Genomic DNA, 27,732 nt, shown 5'->3' with positions numbered 1-27,732 from the left:
CTAGTGTGGTCGTTCAACGCATATACGTATTTGTTAATATTAATGTAAAATAATGTAACGTTTATATTAATTAAATTCAATTATATTCACACAGAAAGAAAAATTTTAATTATTAAATATAATTTATTATTAAAATTTGATTTATAATAAATTATTCCGTTCCTACAAAACATTTCCGGTTAAAGTATTCAGCACTCAAAGGATTAATAAAAAAAATGTACGAACTTTTGGTTCACCCTAACATATGTGTTTTACTGGTAAAGTTTGAAAACCATTAATTAATGTGAACATTACCTAGTTAATCCGCAGATAAACTGATTTGTTTTGTTAAAGATGGTGGAATCAAGATTTATTGCATTTTATCTAGGTAATACACACATTAACAACTTCCGTATCGTTAAAGTATTGTTACCTGTATATTTACAATAATCAATAAATGTTGACATATGTTTATTGTTGTTTAAAAGCTCGAAATATATGATCTATGTACCGTACTCTTTGAAATTCACCTGCAGACTGGCACGTTATCCTATTATCAATATACTTTTATGAAATGTTGTTTATATATGACTTTCTAAATGTTTCGCATGTGTACAACGATAATGATATTCCTAATAAAGACCATTTAAGATTAAAACGTTCTAATTTAAGCATTTTTTGCATTCTACTGTAATTATTTGATCGCTTCTGCGCAGAAATGACTAGGAAGGTAAAATTTTCATTGAATGTAAGTAGAGTACATTAAAGTACTAAAATAATTGTTAATTAATTGAAGTAAATGCGTTTTATTGTTTAAATGCACGGAATATATGTAAGGTGAACCGTCATTGCAGGTGCATAACATTGCGCATGTGTAAAAATGCTAAAATCGAACAGTATTATCTTAATTTCTATTTATTACAAATAATATTCCTGTTGTACACATGTACAACATTTAATAAAAGTATTTTGACAGATGACAACGTGTCAGTATGAAGAAGGTGAATTTCAAGGAAATGATTCTTAATTACACAATACCCATTTTTTTTTAATTAATTAACAATTATTTTAATACTTTAAGGCATTCTTTTTATATTAGAGGAAAATTTGTCCCTGGAAATCATTACTGCGCAGGAGCGATAAAATATTTACATTAGAATGAAAAAAAAATGGTAAAATCAGATCGTTATAATCTTAATTTCTATCTTTTACAAATATATAAACAATATTTAATAAAAGAATTATCATGGAGGACAATGTGTCAGTCTGAATAACATTTAAACCTTCTATCTTAAAAAACACAATAAATGCACGAACTTTTGTTTTACTCTAATAATAAAAATAAATATATTATAATAAATAATATAAATATATATTATATTAATTTTATAATATATATATATATATATATATATATATATATATATATATATATATAAAATACACACAAATATAATATAATATAATATATATATATATAAATATTTTTATAATATAAATAAAAAAATAAAAATATATTCATAATATTAAAATTTTAAATATTACAATATAATAAATATAATATCTTAAGAAATTCAAACAAAATTTTCTCTCTCTCTCTCTCTCTCTCTCTCTCTCTCTTTCTCTTTCTCTTTCTCTTTCTCTATCTCTATCTCACACACATTCTATTTTGTTTGTTCCATTTTCTTGAAACACGTTAAAGTTTTCAGGATAAATGGTTTCAACGCATGAATTCATATCCCTTTCTCTTGTACATCTTTCTTTCTAACATATGTACGTAGAATGAAAGAGTAAAAGAAAGATAGAAAGAGAAAGAAGAAGATAGTATGGCACGATAAGAAGAAAAATAAAACGCATGTATGCACTTGGTTCGCAAGGAAGGCCGAAGATCAAAGCAAAAAAGGAAAGGAGGCATGTCTGGTACGTCTCCTCGAAGGTTCACCGATTTACGAGGAGTGTGAACAACAAGAGAAAGAATAAAAGAGAAATAGTAGTATACAGAGAGAAAGAGAACTGAACAAGTTGAAAACTCACACTCTATCTCTCTTTCTCTCTTTCTGTATTTTCCTTTTTCTCTTTCTTTCCCTTTCTGTATCACTGGTAGTTCTTCTTGTAGGGCTGCTCATAGAGTTTCCTATGCCAAGTCAAACAAAACTGAACGACTACTTCCTTCCCTTTCGTCGACCAAACGGATTTTCTTTTCCCTTTTTGTTTTTTTTCTATATATATATACTTATCTATTTTTCTCTATTCCTTTCTTAACATAATAATCAATAGCAAATGATAAACCATATACAATATTCTCAAACCAGAATATTTTGAATGAATAAACGAATTTAATGAATAATCAAACGAGTATTTATTGTTTTAATTCAAGTAAATATTTTAAATAATATAAGTAAATATTTTTTTAATTTCTATTGTTTGCTGTTTATCTTTCTTTTTTATTTTTTTAATTATTCATTTAATTTTTACTATTTAATAAATGATAATAGATAAAAACACTCTGTAAAATAAGTGCGTGAGTATATAAATTGTTGATTAAAGTTTTAAATTGAATAATTTAATGAAATATTATTATTTATCGTTAGAATAACATTTGAATAACAATTCAATATTTATATATATATATATATTTTAAATATAATTATTAATTTGTATATTTTTTATTCTCAGTATTTAACACTCAGTAATTGAAAATTTATAAAAGTATATTAAAGTATTACACGAATACGATAGATATTATTATTTATTTCATGCACAAATATAGTTATTAATTATTAAAAAAAAAAACCTTACCCTCTGCATTCGTTAATATCGTATTTACAAAATCTTTTTAATTATTTTCAAAATTGATTTATATATAATCGTCGAGTTTAGTTCAACATTATAGTTAATGTAAGAAATATGATGTCGAATGATACTCAACACAAAAGTGGTAAGGATTAAAATAATGTTAAATATTGATTGAAATATTTATTTTTATATTATTTCAAATATGTCGCAAATTTTCAACCGTAGTATAATAATATCCATCACACTTACCCTAATTGTATTTCAATATTATACAAAATGAAAAAAAAAAAAATGTTTAATCGATTGTGTTTATTCAAGAAATGCATTTCACATTTCTAATGTTCCATCTCACTCACATTTATCATTAGATCAAATAAGTATATGGATAAAAAAATGTACACCCATACAATATTATATATATGTATATATCTTTAGTATGTGAAACGATCGGACAAAAGAGCGAGGTTAGATGGAATTTCAGATAATTTCTACCCACGTAGTATGGCAAATAGCCCTGACCATCGTCGTATCAAGGATCATACTAGTTAGTTTCTCTAATAAACGTGTATTATATGTATATATATAATACACATACTACAAACATGCGAACACAACAAAACATTCACGCAATACCAAATGAAAATGCAAATGTGTCTACAAATTTTCTATGATTCTATAATATAATAGTAATTTAAAAAAAAAAACACAAATTATTAATGTAACTATTAACGAAGAAATTACAATTTTGTTGTTTTTTTAAGCAATCATATTTTTTATCTTTTAAAATAAATGTTAGTTGTAAGATTCTTGAACGAAATTGGGCCAATTGGATTGATTGACCCAATAAATTTTTCTAAACGGGTCACCGATCTGTTTTAATAACCATAAGTTAGATAAATTTTACTAGCTAAGGTAAGTTGTGAATAAATTTTGTTATAATGTCATTATTATTTAAAAAAAAGAATCTGACAACATTTATTAATACTTTATAGAGTCTCTAGGAATATTGTTCAATAATTTATATTATTATTTAGAGTTACCAGTTAGAAATAAAAATAATTATTCAAACTTAACAACTGGTCACCTAACTGTGAGTGAACTTTTTTTCAATATTATTATTATTATTATTATTATTATTATTATTATTATTTAAAAAAAAAAAATCTGACAAAATGTACTATTATTCTTTAGGATCTTCCTGGAATATTGTTCAATAATTTATTTGATTATTTATAGTCTTAAGTTAAAAATAAATATAACACTAGTTCTCTCCCACCATCACCCCTCGTAGTGTTAATGCAAAATTGAAAAATATTGAATTTATTTAATTTTAAAAGAACCACCGTTATTGGATAGTCCTCGTTACTTGAAGCTTTCAAGCCCGAAGGCGATCGAATAACGACAAGTTAAAGTAAAAAAGAATGAGAAGAAAACTAAAAAGAGAAAGAAAGAAAGAAAGAAAGAAAGAAAGAAGAGACTTTACTTAGCCTGGATGGCACAAGAAAGGAGTATAATAAATATCCTCGAAGAATTTCATTTCTTCGAGGTCTCTTTCATATTTCTCACATCCTTTCCCTAACCTCACCTTCCCCCCTCACCCACCACCAACCCCACGCCATTAGTTTCATAAGAGATATATGGAATAGTATATGAAAAAAATAAAAATAAATAATATGACGTATCAAAATTCGTGATAAACTTTATATTACACAAATTTACTCTTTTTTTTTATTACATAATAATAAAAAAAAATTTATTTTTGAAATTTTGCCATATATTTGTAACCTCGGTAAATTATTGGGTTGGCAAGAAAGTAATTTCGGTTTTCTATGTAATATTTATAATAATGTATAATAATATATTTATATAAATTTATATAAATAAGTTATATATATATATATATATATATATATATATATTTTTTACAACGTATAAATTTATTTCTCGACGTATATTTCTTAATGTGAAGTATACAAATAAAAAAAAGATTTGTTTTTTTTTCTTTTAAATTATTTTTCACTTATTTAATAATTATTTAATTGATAATGAGGGCTAAATATATACGAGTAAATCAGAAGTCGTGATTTTTTTTTCACGTAATTATTTGATTGTACTCTTAACGTACTCTTAACCTATGTAACACCGAACGGTAAATTTGTTTGAAAGTACTTAAACTTTTTCAAAGTGGAATAACTGTTATTGTCCGACTAAAACTCTCCCCTTCCCCTTCTTCCTTCTCCTCATCACTCATTTACGATAAAAGAACAAATTTTCTATTTATTGTATACATGTGTAAAATAAAAATTTCCATGTATTTGCAACTGTTTTTCTCTATAAAAGATAAAAAAAAAAAAAAAGAACTAAAAATCAACAAAATAACTGTGTTAACGTAAAAACTAATCAAAAGTTTCAACAATTTTGTATTTTCTATCAGAGTTTCACGATCAAAAATGTATCTATTATTTTTTAAGTATTTTTCTTTTTAACATCGTCAAAAAAAAAAAAAAAAGAATAATAAAAAAAATATATAAAAGCAAGAAGGAATAGAAAAACTTGTTACTCGATTCGAATGCAAACATGCACTCACATACACGCATACATATATATACTAATGTAAATAGTCGTTCGATGGTTTTGCAAAGCTTCCGTTGTTGGAGTTAGAATAGGTAAACTAAAACGTTGGATACGAGAAGGTAAATGTGAAAAGTTGAAAGTCGAAGTCTCGACCAATAGACGAAGACGATTACACGCATACACAACGTTGAACGATTTCCTATGGTTTCCCCACCATGGAACAAGAGAATAGAAAAAGAATATAAACATATATGTTATATATATATATATATATATATATATATATATAATATAATATCAAAATTCGTGATAACAAATGAAACTGTAAACTTTTATAAATAAAAATAAATAATAAATACTTTTATAAAAAAAAAAATAAATAAATAATGAATGAAACTGTAAACTTTTATAAATAAAAATAAATTTTGTAAACTTTATTCTATATATATATATACATATAAATAAAAAGTTAAAGTTAAAAACAATCTTACCAATATCAATCGTAGTATCCAAATCATTCGGCCGAATTATAGAACAACAAAATAATTCACAAATAAGAAAAAAGAAAATAAAAAAAAAAAAATAACAAAAAGAATTCTAAACTCTTTTTTTGGTTAACTCTCTAGGATCTTAAAAACACAATTGGAAATTCGAGATTAGATCATCATCGATCAGGTCTCATCGCAAAACTTGACTCATCGTCGTTCATTTAAACTTCGTGATTCTAACAATAAAGAACAAACTTTTAATTATTATTATAAAACACATCGCGAGATTATATATTTTAATTAACGCAACCCATAACTTTTTTTTTTTTTTTAATTATTTTCTTAACTTAATGATAGAAAATAGAAATTCAATTTTAGTTAGTTCTAAAAGTATTCTTTCTTCTTCTTTTTCTTCACCATCATCACCACCACCACCGATGGAGTTTGGTTACTGTTGCAACTGCAGTTGCTGTTGCAGTTGTTGCTACTGCAGACTGCTACTGCAGGCTGCTGTTAACCACGAAGTAAGAACGTTCGCACTGTTTCGTATGTGGATCGTGGTCCACGCACCGACGATCACGTTAACTATTTAACGTCCACTTCTTGTTTTAAGCGACTTACACAATTGCCAAACAATCATTTAACGAATCTCTATTCTTTTCATACAAGATCATAAAGTATTTATATTACGTATCCTACCCTTCTACTAATTTTTTGTTTCCATAGGGTTCGTATCGAATAAAATTTGTACGTGAAAAAATTAATTAATATTTAAAACTATCGTTTTTTTTTTTTTTTTTTTAGATTTTTCGTGTTACAATTTTTAATATCCCATATATGTATTATTTTATATTTGTTTTTTCTTACTTACACAATTATCAAATAATAATTTAACGAATCTCTATTTTTTTTTTATACAAGATCATAAAGTATTTATATTACATATCCTACCTTTCTACTAATTTTGTTTTCACACGGTTCGTATTGAATAAAATTTATATGTAAAAAAATTAATTAATACTTAAAGCAATCATTGTTCTCGTGTTACAATTTTTAATATCCCATATATATTATTGTACATTTGTTTTTTTTATTTTCAAACGAGAAAATTGTTGGTTTTATAGAGAATAACAAATCTATTATACGAGAAAATAATATTCGAGTTCAGTTGAGCGTTAAAATATTCACCCATCATCAATTTATTTTCCCCCTTCCTTCGTATTTAAGACACATCAAATACACGTGTTGTTATTGCCGTCGTTATTGTTTATCCCGTATGATGATCAATCATTTTGAAAAATTTTATATAAAAAAACACGATTTATAAATTGATCAATCATTGTTTCATTAAATTATCATCCCTTTCAAAATATCTATTCAAAGTTGATTTTTACTATTCAATATATACAATAAACAGCATAACTAAACCAATAACCACTAGTTTTATATAAATCTTTATTTATTGCTAAGAATGTAAATGAATATTAAAAAATGTACATTATATATAGTAAGTTTTATTGCAGTTAAAAGTAACATCATAAATTTTGTTCAATAATTAATGTCTTCTCGTTTAGCACTGACAAACAAAATAGATCAACTCGGTTTTTTATCTTTTATTAATTCATAACAATAATATAAATAATTGTAATAGACATTATTCAAAGAAAATGGATCGATATAGAAACAAAAAAAAACAAAAAAAGGGAAAAAAAATACCTAAAGTTCACGCAATAATCCGGTAAAAGATAAGACGATGAAAGGGATCACGATTGCTCTGGCTTCGCATACACCATCGATAGGTGTGCAAATTCTTTTTTAAGCTTCGTTCACACAAAATGCATGGGTGACTATCCTCCAGTAAAACTTATATATATATATATATGTGTGTGTGTGTAGTAATCCTTAGAGGAAGCCGAAGAAGAAGAAGAAGAAGAAGTGGTAGTAGAAGTGGTAGTAGAAGTGGTAGTAGTAGTAATAGTAGCAGTAATAATAATAGTAAAACAAGAAGAATGAAAAAGAAGAAGTAAAAGTAGAAGTACAAGAAGAAGAAGAAGAAGAAGAAGAAGAAGAAAAATGAAGAATGAAGAATGAAGAAGAAGAAATACTCGCTTAACGGATATTATCGACGAGTTTATGGTTGCTAGCTTAGACTAGCTGGCCAGCTAGCCTAAGTTAGCAAAACTCGTACAATTCTCCCTTACCTACAATACGTCCATTGGTAACTTTTATCGAAATTATAATAATATTAATAGAAATAATAAGAATAATAATAATCATTATCAGTATCATCATCATCATCACCATCATCATCAACGTATATTCGAGAATGTAGAGAAGAGAACGCGTGCGCTTTACAACACGAGACTAACTCAACTCCTATAATTTGCATATATAATGCGATAATAATAAGATATATCGTTTCGCACACGATCCAGGAAGTACAAGTACCGGACGAGTTAAATATTATCCTCTCCTCTCATCCTTTTCGAGATTGTCCGTTCGAATGAAAAATTTCATCAACCTTAAAAAAAAGGAACATTTCATTTCTTGGCAAATTTCTATCGAAAGTTCTATTAAATGTAAAAGGGTAGAAGGGAGAGGGGAGGAGTTGTACCACATATCGTAAAAGCCCGTAATGTGAGTGAAGATGAGAAGAGGAAAGGGGAGGAGAAGGAAGCTGCGATGTTGGTAGGGATGCGTTTTTAGATTTAATATATATATTTCTTCTTTTTTTTTTTATTTATGTACTAAAATTATCATTAATTCTAAATTAGATTGAAAGTATACTCGTGAAAGGAAAACATACTTTTTGCGTTTATTGGAATTTTTAATATATTGTTACCCATAAAAATTATACCTAAATTTTTACTTTATAGAAAATAAATGTACAATTTTAAAATCATTAAATAACAATATATTAATATTTTTTATATAATGTAATATAACTTGTTTTTATATATTTTTGAAATTTCTTTCACCGTATTTTAAGACCTCCCACCCCCCTAAGGTATATTTTAAATCAAAAAAGAACAAAAATGTTTGATTTCTTTTTTTTTTTTTTTTGTAAATTTTACACCAGCACTACCATTTAATTTCATTTATTTTGTTCATATTTTCCTGTTTTAATAATATCACACGAGTGTAACATTTATGTACATACATAAAATTATATTCATCATTTTGTTTTGTTTTATTTTCTTTCTAATTCTACACTCTTAATTACATACTAAAAGCATCGATTAATTATATTGTTGGAAAAATTTATTCAGTGAAAGTACGTTCGTTGTAAATGACATTCAATGGAAAACTGAACAACATATTTAGTTGACACGCGTTTTAACTAACAAATAATTTTGTTCCCTTTTATACGTTGGATATGTGAGTGACACGTATTAATTAAATTTCTTTAGTGAAATATTTCAATAGTATATAAACTTTCTTCGAAAGTTTCAGTTAAATTTATAGGAAAATTTTGGGACAGCTTTGTAACACGTAGTAAATCTTTGAAAGTAACTTTCCAGGAATGCAAACATAGTGAAGAAAGAAAATGAGAAGGAAAAGGAAAAAAGAGAAAGAGAAAGAGAAAAGGGTAAAAGGGAAGACCACACACACACAAACATACGCACACGTACGAACACATACATACATATACGTATATAAACACGTCGGAATACATAGATAGAACACGTGCAAGCGGTTACATGCGAAAATAGCACAACAAATAAGAGACGCACGCGGAAACGCATAGCTTTTGCAACATTTGCGTTGCATTTCGAGTTGCATTTCGCGTTGCACCCGCGCATTTTACACGTCCGATTTAATGCTCGGAAACTAACGCATGGCATCTGGCCTTTTAGACTTTCTAATACTTTCATCGTTCACCTATCTCATCGTTAATTCAACCGTCTTATGCTACTTTAATAAAACATACTAGAGAAGTAGAAGTAGAAGAAGAAGAAGAAGAAAAAAGAAAGAATTCTCGATCGAAAGTAAACATCGATGATTAATGAAGAAGATACGCGAGTAAAATAAAATGAATAGGAATTACAGTAGCGGATTAATCAGTGGTATAGGTACCTAAGATATCAAACAGTCCCAACAAGGCCCTTAAGTCTTCAAATTTCTTTTCATTAAGATTCTACGAAAATTACGTTGTTATTTTTTTTTTTTTAAATAAATTTAATTAAAATGTTATGTTATGAAATTCTTTTTGTTAATAACTTAATCGTAGTTTTATTGTACAGTATTCATTTTTGTTTTCTTGACTTGATTGTGAAAAGCCCGAAATTTTGATCGTATGGGGGGTATAGCACCCAACTTAATTTGATTCGGCACTGAAGACAAAATATTCAACAGGAAGTTGAGATCGAGTAATCGAAGGAAGAACAAAATCTTAATAAATATAATCAAATGTACTAAATTAAAATAAAATAAAATTAAAAAAAAAAGGCAAACAAAGTAGATAATGCAAAAACCGAGTAAGCGGAAATTCCAAGCGATTCTTATCTGATGATTCCTCCTGTTCCTTTTTTTTTTTCATTCTTTCCTCCTTCTTCTTCGTTGAACGCAATGATCGTTTAAAGTCAAGACCGTCTGACCATGTCCACTTCGTTAATTACAACGGTGGGTTAACGACCGAGTAACGTACCATAGATGGATAGATATACAGATAAATAGATGGATTGATTGATTGATAGATTGATTGATAAATAAATCAATCATGGAATATTTAACAACAAAATTCACAGATTCGAAAATTTCTATTTTGTTGTTTGTTTTAATCTATTCAAATCAAATCATAAATGATGAATAGATAAATTGATAGATAAATGATATTTGATAGAATATCTGAATTGATAGATCAATGGATAGAATATTTAACAAAAATTCCAAAATTCTAATATTCTTATACATTTTTCCCTCTAACATATTACAATTGAATCATAAATGGATAGGATAAGTCGATCAGTGATAAAATATTTTACAAGATTCACAAATTTGTTTTTTTTTTAAAAACCTATTAAGAGAGATCGAATCATAAACGTATAGATGAATAGATTGATACATAAATAGATCAGCGTGATAAAATATTTTATAAAATTTCTAAATCCATAATTTCAATATTTTATTTATTTATTTATTTTTTTTTTAACCCATTCTGATACCAATTTTCTTCCATAAAATATCAATCATATATCAATCGTATCAATCGACAGGGAAAAATTTTCGAAGTTCATTGAACTGAAAAATTGATCATAGCAACCAACCAAGTAACGTAAATTACGTATAGAATTTCTTCCCTGACATCTGTTTCGACGCCAATGCACGTTATTACGCACGCATACTCTACAAATACACATACATACATACATACAAACGTGTAAATATGTGCACACATTATACACATATTTATGTAGATTCGCGCGTCGACCATTTAAACGCACATTGCAAGCCTATATATACTTATTTACCTATACTACGTTACTTTTCTTTATCACACACATCTAAAATGAGATTTCTTACATAGTACGTAACTTCCGTAAATGTTATCATGTATTATAAAACGTAATTGCTAATATCCATGGATAATCTCAAATTAGACACACACAACTTTTTGATATTTCAATTTAATTCAATTATACTTCAAATAAATATAACAACGATACATCTATACCTAAAAAATATCAATAATTTTATACAATCCACACAAAAAAAAAAAAACAAAGAGCCCTAGTAGCACAAAATATTGAATACATGTGTATTTAATATTAAAAAGAAATTCAATGTCTTTTTATACTTAAATACACCTGTATTTAATATTTTTCAATATTTTGTACTACTAGGGAGATTAAACATAATCGCATTTCATTTAAAATCATTACAATCATCTAATCATCCAATTTTCAAAACGTTCATTACACTTAACTGTTACTTACTTATGTTAACAACATATAATTGATAGATAAAAAAAAAAGAAAATGTTCTACTCGACAATTCGATAAACGATTACACGTATGAACGTTGAAAAAGAATGAAAAAGAAAGAAAAAGTAATGTAAAAAAAAAAAAAAAAAAAGAACAAAAAAAGGAATAGAAAAGAGACGATAGAACATGATCGATAATGGAAGAATAGAAAAAGAAAGAAAGAAACAGAAAGAGAGAGAGAGCTTGGAGTCCCGGATTATCACACATATATATATACACATACATATGTATGACATATAGATAGAGATAAGTGCACTGTTCGCATACTCTATTCACATATTCTGTTCGTGGTAAAAGCTGCAGAGAGCCGTTTTAGCGCTATATTTATATACTTTAAAGCTATTGGCCGGACCTACGAGACTGCAAAAGCGCATCGTTACGTTTCCTGATTTCGTACTGACCTCCTTTCCCCCTTCCCCCACCCCACCTCACCCTAATCCATTCCTTGTAATCTCCTATGAACCCTGGAATGCAGTTCTTTAAGAAGATCGGTGAAATCTATTGAACGTTCTTTTGAAAATGTGGATTTGATTGCATCGTTACATTCATTAAGACATGTATATATATATAGGAATGTGTATGTGTGTAAAATAAAGAATGTAATTAATGAAAGAATGAGAAATGGAAAGATATAAAGGAAAAAAAGAAGAATAATAATGATAATGATATAATACGCATCCTTGATCATTGAATAAATTCGTCATACGTTTTACATTTTACAAGGTTTTTTTTATTTTCGACATGTTTAATCTAACGAATTGTTTAAAAGGCAGGAATAGAGTTATCTATCTTTTAATTAATATCATGCACGTTGTTAATCATGAGTAACGTTAAAAAAAAAAAAAAATAATAAAAAAATACAAGAAAAGAAAAGAAAAGAAAAGAAAAACAAAACAAAATAGAAAGATGAGACGAGATATTACTATTGTTGTCGATCAGAAAAAAAAAATGCATCCTTCGATCGATACGATTTCATAGACGTTAATTAACGTTGGCATTAATTAAGAAAATCCATTCCCAGGATATCTCTTCTTATTTTGTATTCTCGTCTTTTTATATTTTCACAGCCTAATACACACACAAAACACACACACACACATGCACGAATATATGCGTGCATATTATATAAAGAGGATGAAGAAAGAAATATATTGAAGTATTATAATATATATGTATGTGTGCGTGTGTGTGTGTGTGTGTGTGTGTGTGTGTGTGTGTGTGTGTGTGTGTGTGTGTAAAGTCGTAACACGCGAAGTGAATGAAAGACGAAAGAGAAATTAATTTGTAAAATAATTTCGTCTATATAATAATGTAACACGACCTGTTAGTTACAAGATGATGTCTTTCTCTCATTCTCGACCATGATTATAATTTCTTTTTTCTCTTTTATTTTTTTCTTTTTATCTTATTATTCATCCAATAAAATAAACGTGAACAAGATAATACCAATATAAAGTAACCAAGTACGCATATATATATATATATATATTCTTTTTTCTTTTGATAACCATATCTAAAAGATAATAATCGCGTTTGAGTATTGCACTATGTAAACAGAGATTTTATTTCTTCGTATCCTTATACCTTTAGGGATAGGGATACGATAAGATTATCTATAAAACTCAACTGCAGCTGAGTAACCAGAAAATCAAGATGATGATACAAAAAGAAAAGTTGTTTGAAAAAATTCTATGGGGGTAAGCGTATTACTTGTTCTTGTTTTTTTTTTCTTTTTCTTTTCTAGATAAAATAATTTACTTTCGATAAGCAATTGCAAATATTATTTTGTTGATCTAATCATTCCCGTTTTATCGTCCATTTTTTTTTTTAAATAAAACACGAATGCAAAGTAGTAACTCGCGATGAATTATCTAAATACATATCAAATTAAATCACACACACAAAAAAAAAATAAAACTTACATTTCGACTAAAATCAATTTTACGATATCATAAATAACATTATTTAAATTTTTATAAGCTCAAAACTCCTACGAAATATTGAAACAACATATTATATGGGAATATTATCCTGTTTGATTTTCCTCTAAACACAATTCTAATATACCAATATATAATACAACAACGACGACGACAAGTATGAATGATCAAACAATAAGACGAGAGAGAGAGAGAGAGAGAGAGAGAGAGAGAGAGAGAGAGAGAGAGAGAGAGAGAGAGAGAGAGGTAACATAGTCGCACAACATCGAATAACAAGTGTAACTGAGCATGCACGTGTGTGCATTCACGATGCACTACGGTTACAAATCTTTCGATCGTTAGTAAAAGTCATATCAGTTGAGGAAGGAAGAGAACAGGAAGAAGAAAAAGGGGAAAAGAGAGAGATGAGAGAAGGGTTTGGGGTAGGTGGGGGAAATTAAAGAGAGAAAGAAAAAGAGAGAGGAGGAAGGGAGGGACTGATCGACGATGCATATTGCAACGTCGAGAAATAATTATTTATGAAGTTAGAAGAAACACGAAGGCACGTATACTATCAAAGGAAAGTCGTTATTGTGGATAATGGTACTAATAAATCTGGCGAATAAGTATGAAAATGTGTATATATATATATATATATTTTCGAAGGAAGCTTTAAACATCGAGATAAAGATAATACATAGTGAGAACACCCACTCCTATAACACCCACGCAAAACGCAGTTAAAGGTTTTGATCGGGTACAGGTATAACTAAAAGTTCATTTTCGTTTATTTCTAATATCATTTATTAAACCATATCCGATTATTCGATTTAAGTTATTATTCTTGTTATTTTTTTTTTTTTTGTAAAAATGAATTACTTGTAATATTCTTTTTTTAAATCATATTATACACATACGTATATATATATATATTATATAAATAATATATGTATAGAGAGATAATAAAATAAATAATAATAAATGTATTAGAGAGATTTCTTGGAAAAGTAATTTCATTATTTTTCTTTTTGTCATATATGTAAAATTTAATATGTATTTAAAAAGAAACGTAAAAAAGTGATTTTTAAATAACGTTTCTTGAAAGTAATATATTCGTTGGTTTGACTTGATTTAAATCATAATTTCGAAATTTGAAGTACAATGTTTCGTTATTCGATTAAACGAAATTATATTTTTCGAACAATTTAATTTATTTTATTCTAATTTTTATTTATTTATTTATTTATTTTTTTTTAATGAAATAAGTTAATAAAAAAAGAGTGTATTTATAATAAATGTTATCTTTTGATTATAATATCACGAGCTCTAGAAATGGCAGAGTTTCATTGAGAAATTCAAATGCGTCTGTGATTATAATTAAGCAAATGCTCGAGGGTGCTCTTAACCCCCCTTCCCTCCCCCTCTACTTTTCCTCCTCCTCCTCCTGCTACTACTCGTGTTCATTAAATATCAGTGTTTCTTTTGACAGGATAGAGAAAAAAAATTTCAAGTAATTACTTTTTGTTCTAATCTTTAAAAATGTCGAGATGATTATAAAAATATTTGTTTTATTTTATTTTTTAACGAATTACTTCGAATAATATTTTCCTAATTATTCGAACAAATAATTTCGTTGCATTTGCAAAAAAAAAATAATAATAAAATTATTTACTTATTTAAATATATATATATATATATATATATATATATATATATATATATATATATATATAATGTACGAGAGTACAGATTGAAAAATCTTTTAAAATAATATCCTACGTGACACCATATAAGTACACGTTCAGATGTTTTCACGATTTCGAACCCGCCTACGATTCAAGCTTCAAGCGTGAAAGTAGTTCCTTTTCGATGCTTTATGAATATTCTTTTTCTTCTTCTTTTTTTAAACTGTCAAGTAAAGTAAAATTAAATAAAGTAAATCTAAAACTATGCAACATCAATTTGAAGTTTCTCGTAGATAGAAAGAAAAAGAAAAAAAGAGAAATGTGATGGAAAAAAAGGAACATCTGACGGATACTAACACTATCACGTAATAAAACATATTTGAACAATTAGAAAATTATAATTATCATTTCAAATGAAATTTCATTCAATTGTTATGTAAAATAAATAAATCAAACGTTCGTAAAAACTTGTTTTACAATTTGAACAAAAATTAGATAACGAAAAATTATTATTAAAAAAGAAAAGCATAATAATTTTGTACTACTTTGAAATACTACTTTGAACAAGATAACAAGTTTATAAAAGATGTTAAAAATAAAATCGATAATGTGTAGTAGTTGCAAAAGTAGAATGAATGAATGAATGAATGAATGAATGAATGAATGAATGGTTAGAAATCAAGTTAAGTTTTCATACAAAGACTAATGTGCTAGTACATAGTTCCTTTTTTCTCTTTTTTTTTTTCTTTTTCGAGTAGGTGAGTAGGTAGTAGGTAGCTGATTGTCATACCAAACCTACGCTATTTCGACAAAGCGTGCAGAATACAAACTGAAAGGAAACACGAATCGTCTACGTGAGTAAAAAAAAGCATGTGCGATAATGTGTGATCATGCGTGTATGTATATATATATACATAAATTTTCTTACGGTGTATGTGATTATCCTATAAATTGAATTGTGTAAGAAATTAATAACTTTTTAGAAATAAAAAATAAATAAATAAATAAATAAATAAATATATATATATACTATACTATACTATACTATATATATATACTATATGAATATTAAAAATACAGAATTAAGAAAAAAAAAGAAAAAAAAAACAATTAGATTACAAAATGTTATACCATAGTGTTTTTCATATAATTTAAATAACCATATTTCCAATTTTAAAATCTATAATGTAATAAAAATTAGTTTTAAGAAAAGATCTCTGAAAAAAAAAATAAAAAAATAATTAATTTATAAAAATACATAGAAAACTTTTGGCCCACTTTGTTATACGATTGCATGATGGGAAATAAATACAATTAATTATTCAAAAAGAAAAAAAGAAAAAATATGCACCTTGCGTGTTATTATTTAAACGAGATTCTAATTAAAATGATACAATTGTTGATTTTAATAAGAAAATAATTCTCTTTAGAGAGATGATTTATCCCAATGCGATCGTTAGATAGTCGAGAGTGAAATCGTGTCCTTGACATTATTATACTTCGTGACTAGATCTCTAGCATCCAGTATCCAACAACGACGACGACGACGACGACGACAACACCACACGACGCGACAAAGAGACGACAAAGATGACAAAACTGTTTTAGTTTAAATCATTCTTTTCTCTAACTCTTCCCCATCTATTACTATATATATCATAAACATTATTATTCCTTATCGTGAAATCTTGTCTCAAATTAGCTGCATAATTAAAATTATACGATATTATTTCTAACATCATTTCTAATATCCTTTAAATACTTTCGTTATCTATTACGAAGATTTCATGAATGAAATAATATAAGAGTAGATCTTTTTCTATTTTTTTTAAATAAATAATTTACGATATTAAAAAGTATTTTTATTGATTTTTTTATTTTATGCATTGGGAATAAATTGAACGTTATGGAAAACTTATGGAACGATTAATAATAATGTTGATATTTCTTCCGTGATGATTAAAAAAGTATACTTTCTAATATGAGATCAAATTTAATATAAATATGTATGTATGTATGTAAGTATAGTGTGTGTGTGTGTGTGTGTGTGTGTGTGTGTGTGTGTGTGTGCGCCAGTAAATTCGGATAAGAGTATTTCAACGTGTTAATTAACCTAATGACGGAGCTTCCTTATATACTAATTAATACTTTTTTTTATTTTCCATACTATAAATATATCTTAGAAACTGATAAGTGACACGAAATGTTTTAATTCTAATGCTATGTATTTTATAATGGTTTTTTTCCCAGTAATTTTAATTCAAATAAAATCGAATATAATTTAGAAAATTATTATAATTAAAAAATATATCCGATATACTTTAGTATGGCATCTATAGAATAAATTCTAACATTTGTCGTTGCATTCATGTTAAATCAAACTATTCATCCTTTCATTCATTCATCCATTCATGCTTGAATTTAACATTTCAATGCCAAAATTCAATCCCCCCTCCCTTATTAGTCACCTTTTACGATAAGCAGGGGATATAAACCGTAAGCTTATTTCATCCCCCAACTCACAAGGGAATTCATACTAATGAAAAACATATTGAACACTGAATTGTTACCCCCTCATTATTTACTTTTATAATTTAAATAATCGATTATTATTAATATTTTACACGTAATCCTTTTATTAATTACAATTCCTATGAAAATTATTATAATAATTATAATCATATATAATAATTCTTCTATTCAATTATAAATTGAAATTATTTCATTTATTATTTTATATTTATGCGATTTACTGAATAGATTTAGTTGTTGATTTTTTTTCTTTCTTTATAGTAGATAAGATTTAGTTATTAATTTAGTTTATAGTACATAAGAAAAAAATAGAATAAGATTTAAGATTAAAAAATGATTACTGCAGTGTGTGTCGAATATTTTAATAGTTTTTCTTCCGCCATTACTATCTTTCCTCTATCTTTCAGTTGGATTTGATTTTCTTCTTTAACACTATAGAAAAAGAAATATGTTAAGAACTTACGTAAATGGTAGTGACCGTCGCATTTCTAATCATGTCTCTGACGTCGTTCATCTCTCTTCTTGATGTTCCAGGCGTCGTATTAGTCGGCGCCAACATTACTTCACTACTCGCCATATCTTAGTCTTCCTTATTCTTCTACTTCTACTTCTACTTCTACTTCTTTTTCCTACTTTATCTTCAAATTTTTTGTTTCCTTTTCTTTTTGATATATTTTTTAAACAACACTAAACATCACCGTAGTAACATAACGCACAAGATACAACACAACAACAACAACAATAATAATTAATAATTATTATAATATAAAATGAGGATTAAATTTCACTTTGAAATTGGAATGATTTCCATTTTCATTTTCATTTCCATTACGGGTTTCTCGTCCTTCGTAAAACTCGCATGCAAGAGAACTACTAATATACACGCACTCACGCACACACATTAACTTTATAATACACGCTATTCTTTTAGCAGTTACTTTATCCGAGAGCAAGCATAAGACTGATTGTGAGAATACTATCACGATGTTAAAATAGATACGTTGATTGTTGTTATTATTGTGAAATTCGGTTTGCGAGTAATAACACCTCTGTATGTATGTATGTATGTATGTATGTATGTATGTATGTCTCTTTCTCGTCACTAGGTCTCTTTTTATTTACATTTCTATCTCTTTTACTCTAAAGTGGCACCATTCCACCTAAACGTTTCACCTTTAATTCTTGAAACTTGTTTTTAACAGGCCTAAAAGGTAAACACACACACGAACACATACACATACGTATCAAGTATACACAAAAGAGAGACATTTAACTTTTTCTAGTATTTATTTATTTTCCCTTCCCTCTACAAAAAAAAAAATAATAAAATAAAAGGAAAGAATTCATTAAACGAATATAATTTGAAAAATATATTTTACACGAAGAAATAATAATAATAATAATAAAAAAAAAAAGAAGAAAAGAAATAATTCGCTAAATCCTTCGCACCATAAAATTTCACATAAAAAATGAATAATAATTCTAGAAAGATGATGATGATGATGATGATGATGGTCTGCAGCAAAGAGGATTGAATAGAAAGAAAAAGATTTAAAAAAAAAATAAAAATAAAAAAGAAAGAACAAAATAGTAAAAAGAGTGAAACTATGGTATGAAAAGTGTAGGAATTCCTCGTAAGCTCTCTCGGACGACGTTTGAGAGAAGACTAGAAACGAAACGCAGCCTTCGTTCGTTCATTCCTTCTTTCTTTTTCTATCTTTATCTATAGTTTATACCTCCTTTCTCTCTCCATCTCTCTCTTTCTCGTAGTCTCGTGAGTCAGCTGCTTCACTACGCATATTTATGTATGCACATGTGTATAAATGTACTTATGTATGCACGTGTGCATAAATGTATATATGTATGTACGTCTCTGTGTAAATGTATGTATAAATATACGTGATATGTGTGAAAGTATGTAATAATTGTGTGGGTGTGTGTATATGTATGTATCATCATCATCATCATTCTTTCTCCCTCTTTAATACTTTACTATTACATATATGTGGGATGTATTCCTCTACATTAAAAAGGAAGGGTGTATCAACACGAAAAGAAGAGAAGGAGGGGAGGAGGAGGAGGAGGAGGAGGAGGAGGAGGAGGAAGAAGAAGAAGAAGAAGAGAGAGGGAGGAGTCACTATGATTTGGTTTCCCTGTATGTAATCTTAAAACCAAGAGGTAAACTTTCCGAGAGAGAGGGAGAGAGAGGGAGAGAGAGAGATAATTCGAATACGACGATGATCTTATACTTCATCTTGTATTTTTGATATTACCTTATCTCGTTCGATGCAAGGAATGAAATCCAATTTGGTTTTAAATGTTGTTTAATTTCTATCGTATAATATATTCATTAAACTCTTATAATTATTATTTTTATTATTTTTTTTTTATTAATAATTAAACGCATATTAACAAGCGATTACGAACGAGAATATTATCAATGATATTCCAATTAAATGAATAAAAATATAATGTAACTGAGAGATATTTGTTATTACTTAATTATAATATTTAAATTAAGTTTAAAATTCATCCATCACACACACATACACATACACACATGTTTGATATAATATTATGATGAAAAATATTGTAATAATAGCTTAGTAATATAGAAATAAATATAATAATCACATATAAACTAGAACGTGTTAATGTTCGTGTAATTTTCTAAGCTATATACATATATATGAGAAAAATAAAAAAAATAAAAATAAAAAGAAGGTAAAAAAAAATAATAAAAAACGAAAATAATATCGATCTTATTTAACGATCGTGCGAAAATGATTATAGTAATTATAATGATTTGTTATCGATGGGAGGATCCTATGAGAATATGAGAGAAAGTTGACGAAGAAAAGTTAACAAAAAAATAAGAATAGAGAGCTCTTCATTTCTTTCCATGGTGTACACACACAAACACACACACAAATACACAGACAACTATGCATACATGCATGCATGCATACACAGATAAATACAACTAAACGTTCAGTTATGCGGTAAAATAATTTTTATTCTTATCCGTGCGAACTCAGTAGGACTCGCACGAGGCGACTTTAAGATTGGCCCCTTATTTCTATAATATTTCTTCTTCTTTTATACTACTTCTATATTATGAAGCGTGTCATTCGTTGTATAACAATGATAATTACAGTCACGATCCTTCCTGACGACGTTTTTCTTTCGTTACACCGGCCAATTGCATTAATTACGAACTAGATGATGCACGAAACAACGTTTATTCTATACAACAAATTTTCTTACACATTTTTGTATATATATATATATATATATATAATTCTTTTTTTTTTTTTTTTAAATCTTGAAGATTAATAAAATATTCGATTTCGTTAATATAAAAACAACAAATAGATATATCAAATATAAATCATCTGGATTTAATTACGAATCGTAGAAAATAGGATTCCATTGGATTTTAAATTTTTCTTTTCAATCATTTCATTGTTACAGTAAATTAACAAATATTATTTATTGTAATTTAAATTAATACGAAATAAAAGAAATAAATAAAATTACTGTATTTATACTTGTTTTTATATTTATATATAAAAAAAAAAAATATATATATATATACAATAATAGTGTTTAAATAAAATTGGAAATAAATACAACTTTAAACGAGAAATTAATAGTTTCGTTTTAACGATCAAGTATCTTTAAAAAGAGGAGATCCCCTGATCTTTCTCGATCACGATCTAACTGATCTAGGTTTAGACACGATCTTCTTCAATTCCTGCATTTCCTAGAAAGCACGATACAAAATAGTAGTAGTAGTCTGAGAGTGTGGGTCACGAGCACGTTAATTGCCAGGTAAGGAACGCGAAGGTACACTGTGTTTCCATTTATTTTTCTTTGTATTTTTTTTTCCTTTTTTTTATTTTCCTTCCTTTATCTTCCTTTTACTTTACTTTACATTACTTTACTTTACTTTACATTACTTTACTTTACTTTACTCTGATACAGTCTATTCCTTAACTAGTCGAACGAGAAAGGATAAATCTTGAATGCAGGTGCACCGGAAAAACTTTGAAGTCGAGTTTCTTCTATTGCATCCTCGAACAAGATCGATCTATAAATCTTTTCAAGATCACTAGAGCAAGTTCTGATTTAATTAGTTTCTCTTTCTCAATTAGATATTACATCAAATTGATACATTTGACTCTAATTTTTGTTTGGTTTTCATTTAATATCATTTAATCGTTTCATACAAAAGAATAATACAAAATAAATGAAATATAATACTAATAATAATAATAATTTAAAATAATTTTTGGATCTATCTTATTGACGAAGATTTACAGGAGAAAAAAAGGAAATAACTCTAAATGAAATTACACATATAGAAATAAATTTATTTTATGTATAAAAATTAAATCTTTCGATCCATGTTTAACGTTTTATTCGAAAGTTACGAACAATTTTCTATCTTATCGATTAGTAAATAATATTTTTTAATTTTTTTTCTTCCCTTAACAGAAATTCTACTTATTATGAAACATCAATGTTTAAAGTTGTTCATTGAATCATCCTTAAAAGATGCTACATAATTAAAAAAAAAAGATATTCCTGAGTTTGCTAGAAATCATGATATCGTTTCGAAACCATCGGTTGATCCAATAAGACGATAAATATAAATCCATGATAAAAGTTACGAAAGATAAAAAGAAAAGTGATTATTATTTTTACGAAATTATTGAAACGAAATCGTACGACGAATAAAATATACGAGTAAATTCTTTTTTATTATATCAAATGAAAGGACAATGAAATAAATTTTAATACAACTTTTTGTTTATTATCGAAAACTTCCTTCCTTGCTTTCTTCCTTTCAATTTCAAATTCGAGTTTTATCGTTATCAAACATCGATTACGACGAGTTACTCCTATACTTCGCAACCAGTCTATTTTTACATACACACATACACACGAACACATTACTCGAACGTAAATTAATATCAATTTCTACGCGTTAAAAAAATAACAACCATTTTATTTACCTGAATTATTGTTTGTATAATTGTAAATATGACAGAAAATTGAACGATTGCATGTATGAAAATGTTGGTTAAAAAAAAAAAAACATGAAATATTTATCGATTCGTACGTATTAAAATGCGACTTATAAAACTACTTTAAAAGAAAATATTCTATGAGACTTCTCTGTACAGTAGTTGAACATGCGAGTATGAAAATGAAAGAGAGACACACCTAAGATTAGGCCTCCGTATTAGTTTCCGCTACATTAATCGGCGGAAACGATCGAGACTCGAAGACCCCTCTAAGACTCCCTGATAAGATCACCTTTGATGAATACATTGGCTATGTGCACGCGATTCTTCATATTTATTTATTATTTTTATTTTTTAATCATTTTTAAAACAATAGACACAAGAAAATAATAACAATAATAATAATAATAATAATAATAATAATAATAATAATAACAATAAAAAAAGATAAAAGCAAATTTGTTTGACTAAACAGCAAGAACTGTAATTGGTATATTAATCAAAGCAATTGAAGGAACTCGTGCTAAAGCAACTTGTAATTACAAATGCCTCTCTTCTCTATCTATCTATTTATCTATCCATCCATCTACTATATCTATCTATCTATCTATCTATCTATCTATCTATCTATCTATCAATCTATCTCTTACAAACTGACTATTACACTTTCAAAGATTTCGTTTTAACGTAATAATACCAGACCAAGTTGAGAAACACGTTTCTTTTTTTTATTCGTTGCATTTGAATATCACTCTCTCCGTCATTTTGTATTTCTTTTTTTCTTTTTTAAATAATTAATAAAAATCTGATTGAAAAGGTATTTATCGACAATATATTTTTTTGTTTATTTTTGAATAATAAATAAACGAAGATTTTAAGATTTAAAATAAAATAAACTTAAGTATCGACAAACGTGATTTAACAAAATCTGATATGCAAAAAAAAAAAAAAGGAAATTACTTTTCGAGCAAATCTAATACATTGCAATATGGTTTCCGGTATAAGTTTGTAAAGTTCGCAAGATAGAGATAACAAAGTAACTTACAATTAATACAGGAGTTAGTTAAATTTAGTTTAGTTATTAGTTTCTACCTTGGGGACACTTTTCCTTCCGTCAAAGTTAACGCCTAAAGCTTTCTCCTACAAAAATACTAAAATTCTTCCGATAACTTTTGCAAAAGGAATAAATGAAAGAATAAACAACTTCTTTAGCATTGGACGAATGCCAAAGCATTGAAAGAAGAAGTTAAAGAAGAAGAAGAAAAAGAAGAATAAAAAGAAAAAAGGAGAAGGAAAAGAAATCGTCAAGGAGGTCGCAGTGACGTTCGAGTATCGATTGTTTATTCGTTCCAAGTTCCTAAAGAAATATTCGTATTTCCCGCGGAACAAAAATGGCGGTCAAATTGAAAACTAATTGTTTGATTTATTTTTTTAATCGATTTTAAAAAGAATAATACAAAAAAGGGAAAATTATTTTATTTTTTTCACGACAAAGAATTATGTCTCCTTGATGATTATAACTCGTCATTTAAAAAGACTAGGAGCAGCATTACAGGTATATAACACATTCATTTTGTCGTTCGCAATATATAACCTTGTGCACACAGGAAACGAACGCCATATTCGTCATAGCGTCACAGCTCGGGAATAGCTTACTACAGTCTCTGTAAGAGGAGACCGCGTGATTACTTCTGTCTTTATCTTTCTTCCTAACCTTCTTCCCTTCTTTTTTTATATCCCTTCCATAGACGATTAACAATCGAATTGTTTTCGTATGAGATTATAAACTAACAAGAAACGATGTTTTGTCATATCGAATTGAATTTCACGTGTATCTTTTTTCCTGACGAGCACGGTTTTTACATAATTAAATCCAACACTTTAAATTTCAAGCTCAAAAGTAACATACAAATAAATAAATAATTAATTAATTTTAACTTACAAATATACAATTATCTGTCGTTTCTATTTAAGTATTTTCCTTTTTATTAGCAAAGTAGAAAACAAAAAATAAAATAAAATAAATGTCCTAAATTCTCGTAAAATTCGTGCCACCGTAATCCTGACATTTCTCGACGGTAGATTGATCTCTGGGTAATCGATAAACGGTTAAAGATCTGGAGTATGAATCGAAAGCGGGTTAACTAGCTGCTTTCACTCTTTTCCAATAACAGTTGCAATTGCGAAAACGAGTTATCCAATAAATACATTTAATCATTTATTCTCACTATAAGAAAATACAATTACAAACTATTCTCATGAATATAATAACGATACAGAAGATTGATAACGATAATATACGATTTTATAGAAAACAAGCGAGAGATTCTATGCTTCGTGCCACCGTACATTACAAAATGCCAGCTCCTATTCAACCCCTTTTACACGATAACGATGCTTACTACTTAATCTTTATAAATACGTATAAAAGAAAGAAGAAAACAGAAAATCATTCAATATAATAAGATGACCCAATTACTGTCTATAATTTAACCTAAATTAAAGATATATTTATAAAGATATATTAAAATAAGTGAAACTAAATACAAATAAGAAGATAAATAAAATGATGAAACTAACCTGTCGCGAGTCGTAGGTGTCGGAGAAATGTTCGGCATCACCCCCAGCGAGTTGATACTGTTGCAATAGTTGTTGTTGTTGCTCGCCAGCGGGTCCTTTACGTCGATCGTCACCCGCGTTGCGATCCATGTCGTCGAAACCATGGACGACCCTGTCGGCCAGGCCGTTACAGGTCGTCGAATCCTTCCTCCCTCCTCCTCTTCTCCTCCTTCCTCCTCCTCCTCTTCTTCCTTCACCCTCGTCCTCGACACCGCTTCCGCTGCTTTGGTCTCAGCGAAGAGGCGCGAGATCGCGCACAACATTCAACGTTTCTACTGTCTGATATTAAATATCACTGCATCCGACACAAACTTTTTCTTTTTTCCACGAAAGGATGACAATAAGGATGACAATAATGATGAACAACCGTTTGCACCGGTCCTTGTCCTCGTCATAACACACTCGACTAGATTTTTTTTTTATTTAATTTACAAAAATGAACACTGATTAATCAATTTTGATTTTTCCCTTCTCTATCTTTGGATATGTGTGTGTTTATCCTTGTCCTTATTTTTTATCATGAAACCATCTACGTTACCTTTAAATTTGAATAAGATGAAAATTAAAGATAATTTTTTTTAGTTGAAATGATTCTTAAATGGAAGGAGTGAAAGTAAGAGAAAAAGAGAAAGAGAGAGAGAGAGAGAAAACAAAAGGGGGTGGGGGTAAGATATTGGAAGAGGAGAGAAGATTCGCGAGGATCACCGCTATTTTCGTCGGCGACGTGCTTCTCTTTCCATCTCTTTCCCTTTCTTTCTTTCTCTTTCTATCTACCAGTAGCCTTCTCTCCACGCACCTCTTCTATCCCTCTATCGATTTTACGCGGTGTGCGCGCGTTAAGAAGAAACGTTAAAACGGTCGCGAACATACGAGAGAAACATACATGGTATCTTTTCTAACGAAATTGTGCGAACCACTACCACTACACCAATAAAAACGCATACGATCCGGGCTTACGAATATACGTACATACAGAGAGAAAGAGAGAGAGAGATACTACTATTACAAGTTGGATTGTTCCAAATGTTTCCTCAGATTTTCGACAGATGTCAGGATTATTATCTTCTATAATATTAAATATAATGTATTAAATAAAATAATAATATTAATAATTTACGTACATTTCTTTATCAAGTTCGAAATTATTATAAAAATTAGTAGAAAAAAAAGAACAAATAAATTGATTTCTTTTCTCGATTGAATTATCTTTCAAAATCAACCAATAAGATTTTTCAAAAATTTAATAAACATATATATACATATATGTATGTATGTATGACTAAAGTGGTCGAATCACAAGTTTCTGATTGGCGGGCAAGAAGAGGAGCGCGCGAAGCGTGCAAACGATGGAAAGAGAAAAAAGAAAAAAAAGAGAGATAGAGAGAGGAGAAATAGAGAGAAAAAACAGAGATGAAATATAGAAAGAGATGAAAAATATGAGCGCGTAAAGTAAATTTGAAAAAGAAAACTGTATCGATAATAGTAAATAGGAAGAGTCGATCATGTATTAAAGTCAAGTCTCCCTCTCCCTCTCCCTCTCTCAAAGTTGGAGTTGGCACGCACGAGGAGGGGCGTAACTCGCGCGGTCGCGTTCGAAGCTTTAAGAGAGAAAGAGAGTAAAAGAGAGAGAGAGAGAGAGAGAGAGAGAATATAATACGCGAGAGATGGGGGCGTTTTCTCCCTTCAACTTCCACGATCCTATATCTCTCTTTCTCTCTCATTCGTCAGCTCGCTCATTTACCGGCTGTGGTCTTTTTCGATTGGCCAATACGATAAAACTTCTTCGATTGATCTTCTTATGTTGCACGAAAAAGGTTATGTATTCACGTATGTCGTCGTTTAAAAAACGCACTGATTTTCTTTGATAATCACCAAGCACCCCCAAAAGAGAGAGATAAAACGACGTTTCTTCTTTCCTTCCTTTCTTCTTTTTCGTTCTTTCTATCTCTCTCTTTCTTCTTCTTCTTTCTTTCTCTCCTTCGTTCACTACAAAATGATATACAATACTTCGTTCACGCACCTTCAATGACCAATAATCTCACGCACGATTTATTAATCAAACGAAATTTCGATGATCGCGAATTACAACGGGTGTTGTCAGCCCAATAAATCGTCCTCGTCGT

The 27,732-nt window shown here is 28.2% G+C and overlaps 1 protein-coding gene across 19 annotated transcripts in view; it reads right to left on the bottom strand.

Moving 5' to 3' along the window:
- Patronin (calmodulin-regulated spectrin-associated protein patronin) overlaps positions 1-25,813 on the bottom strand; it is a 56,091-nt gene extending 30,278 nt beyond the window's left edge. For 12 of the 19 annotated variants that reach the window (XM_015326857.2, XM_015326860.2, XM_089172045.1 and 9 more), the window contains exon 1: positions 25,571-25,811. In XM_015326857.2, the coding sequence (XP_015182343.1) occupies positions 25,571-25,699 (129 nt within the window). In that variant the 5' untranslated portion in view covers positions 25,700-25,811. Of the gene's footprint in view, positions 1-18,420; positions 19,617-25,570 lie in introns of those variants that run through there. The other 7 variants (XM_015326855.2, XM_089172044.1, XM_089172046.1 and 4 more) reach the window with 4 other exon arrangements.
- Between the last annotated feature and the right edge of the window lie 1,919 nt (positions 25,814-27,732).

This window comes from Polistes dominula, unplaced genomic scaffold (assembly GCF_049000335.1).
Source record: "Polistes dominula isolate Pdom_NZ unplaced genomic scaffold, Pdom_raw_medaka contig_73, whole genome shotgun sequence".
In the NCBI taxonomy this organism is placed as follows: Eukaryota; Metazoa; Arthropoda; class Insecta; order Hymenoptera; family Vespidae; genus Polistes; species Polistes dominula.
Note: the sequence above shows the minus strand (reverse complement) of the source record. Positions and strands in the feature narration are given on the sequence as shown.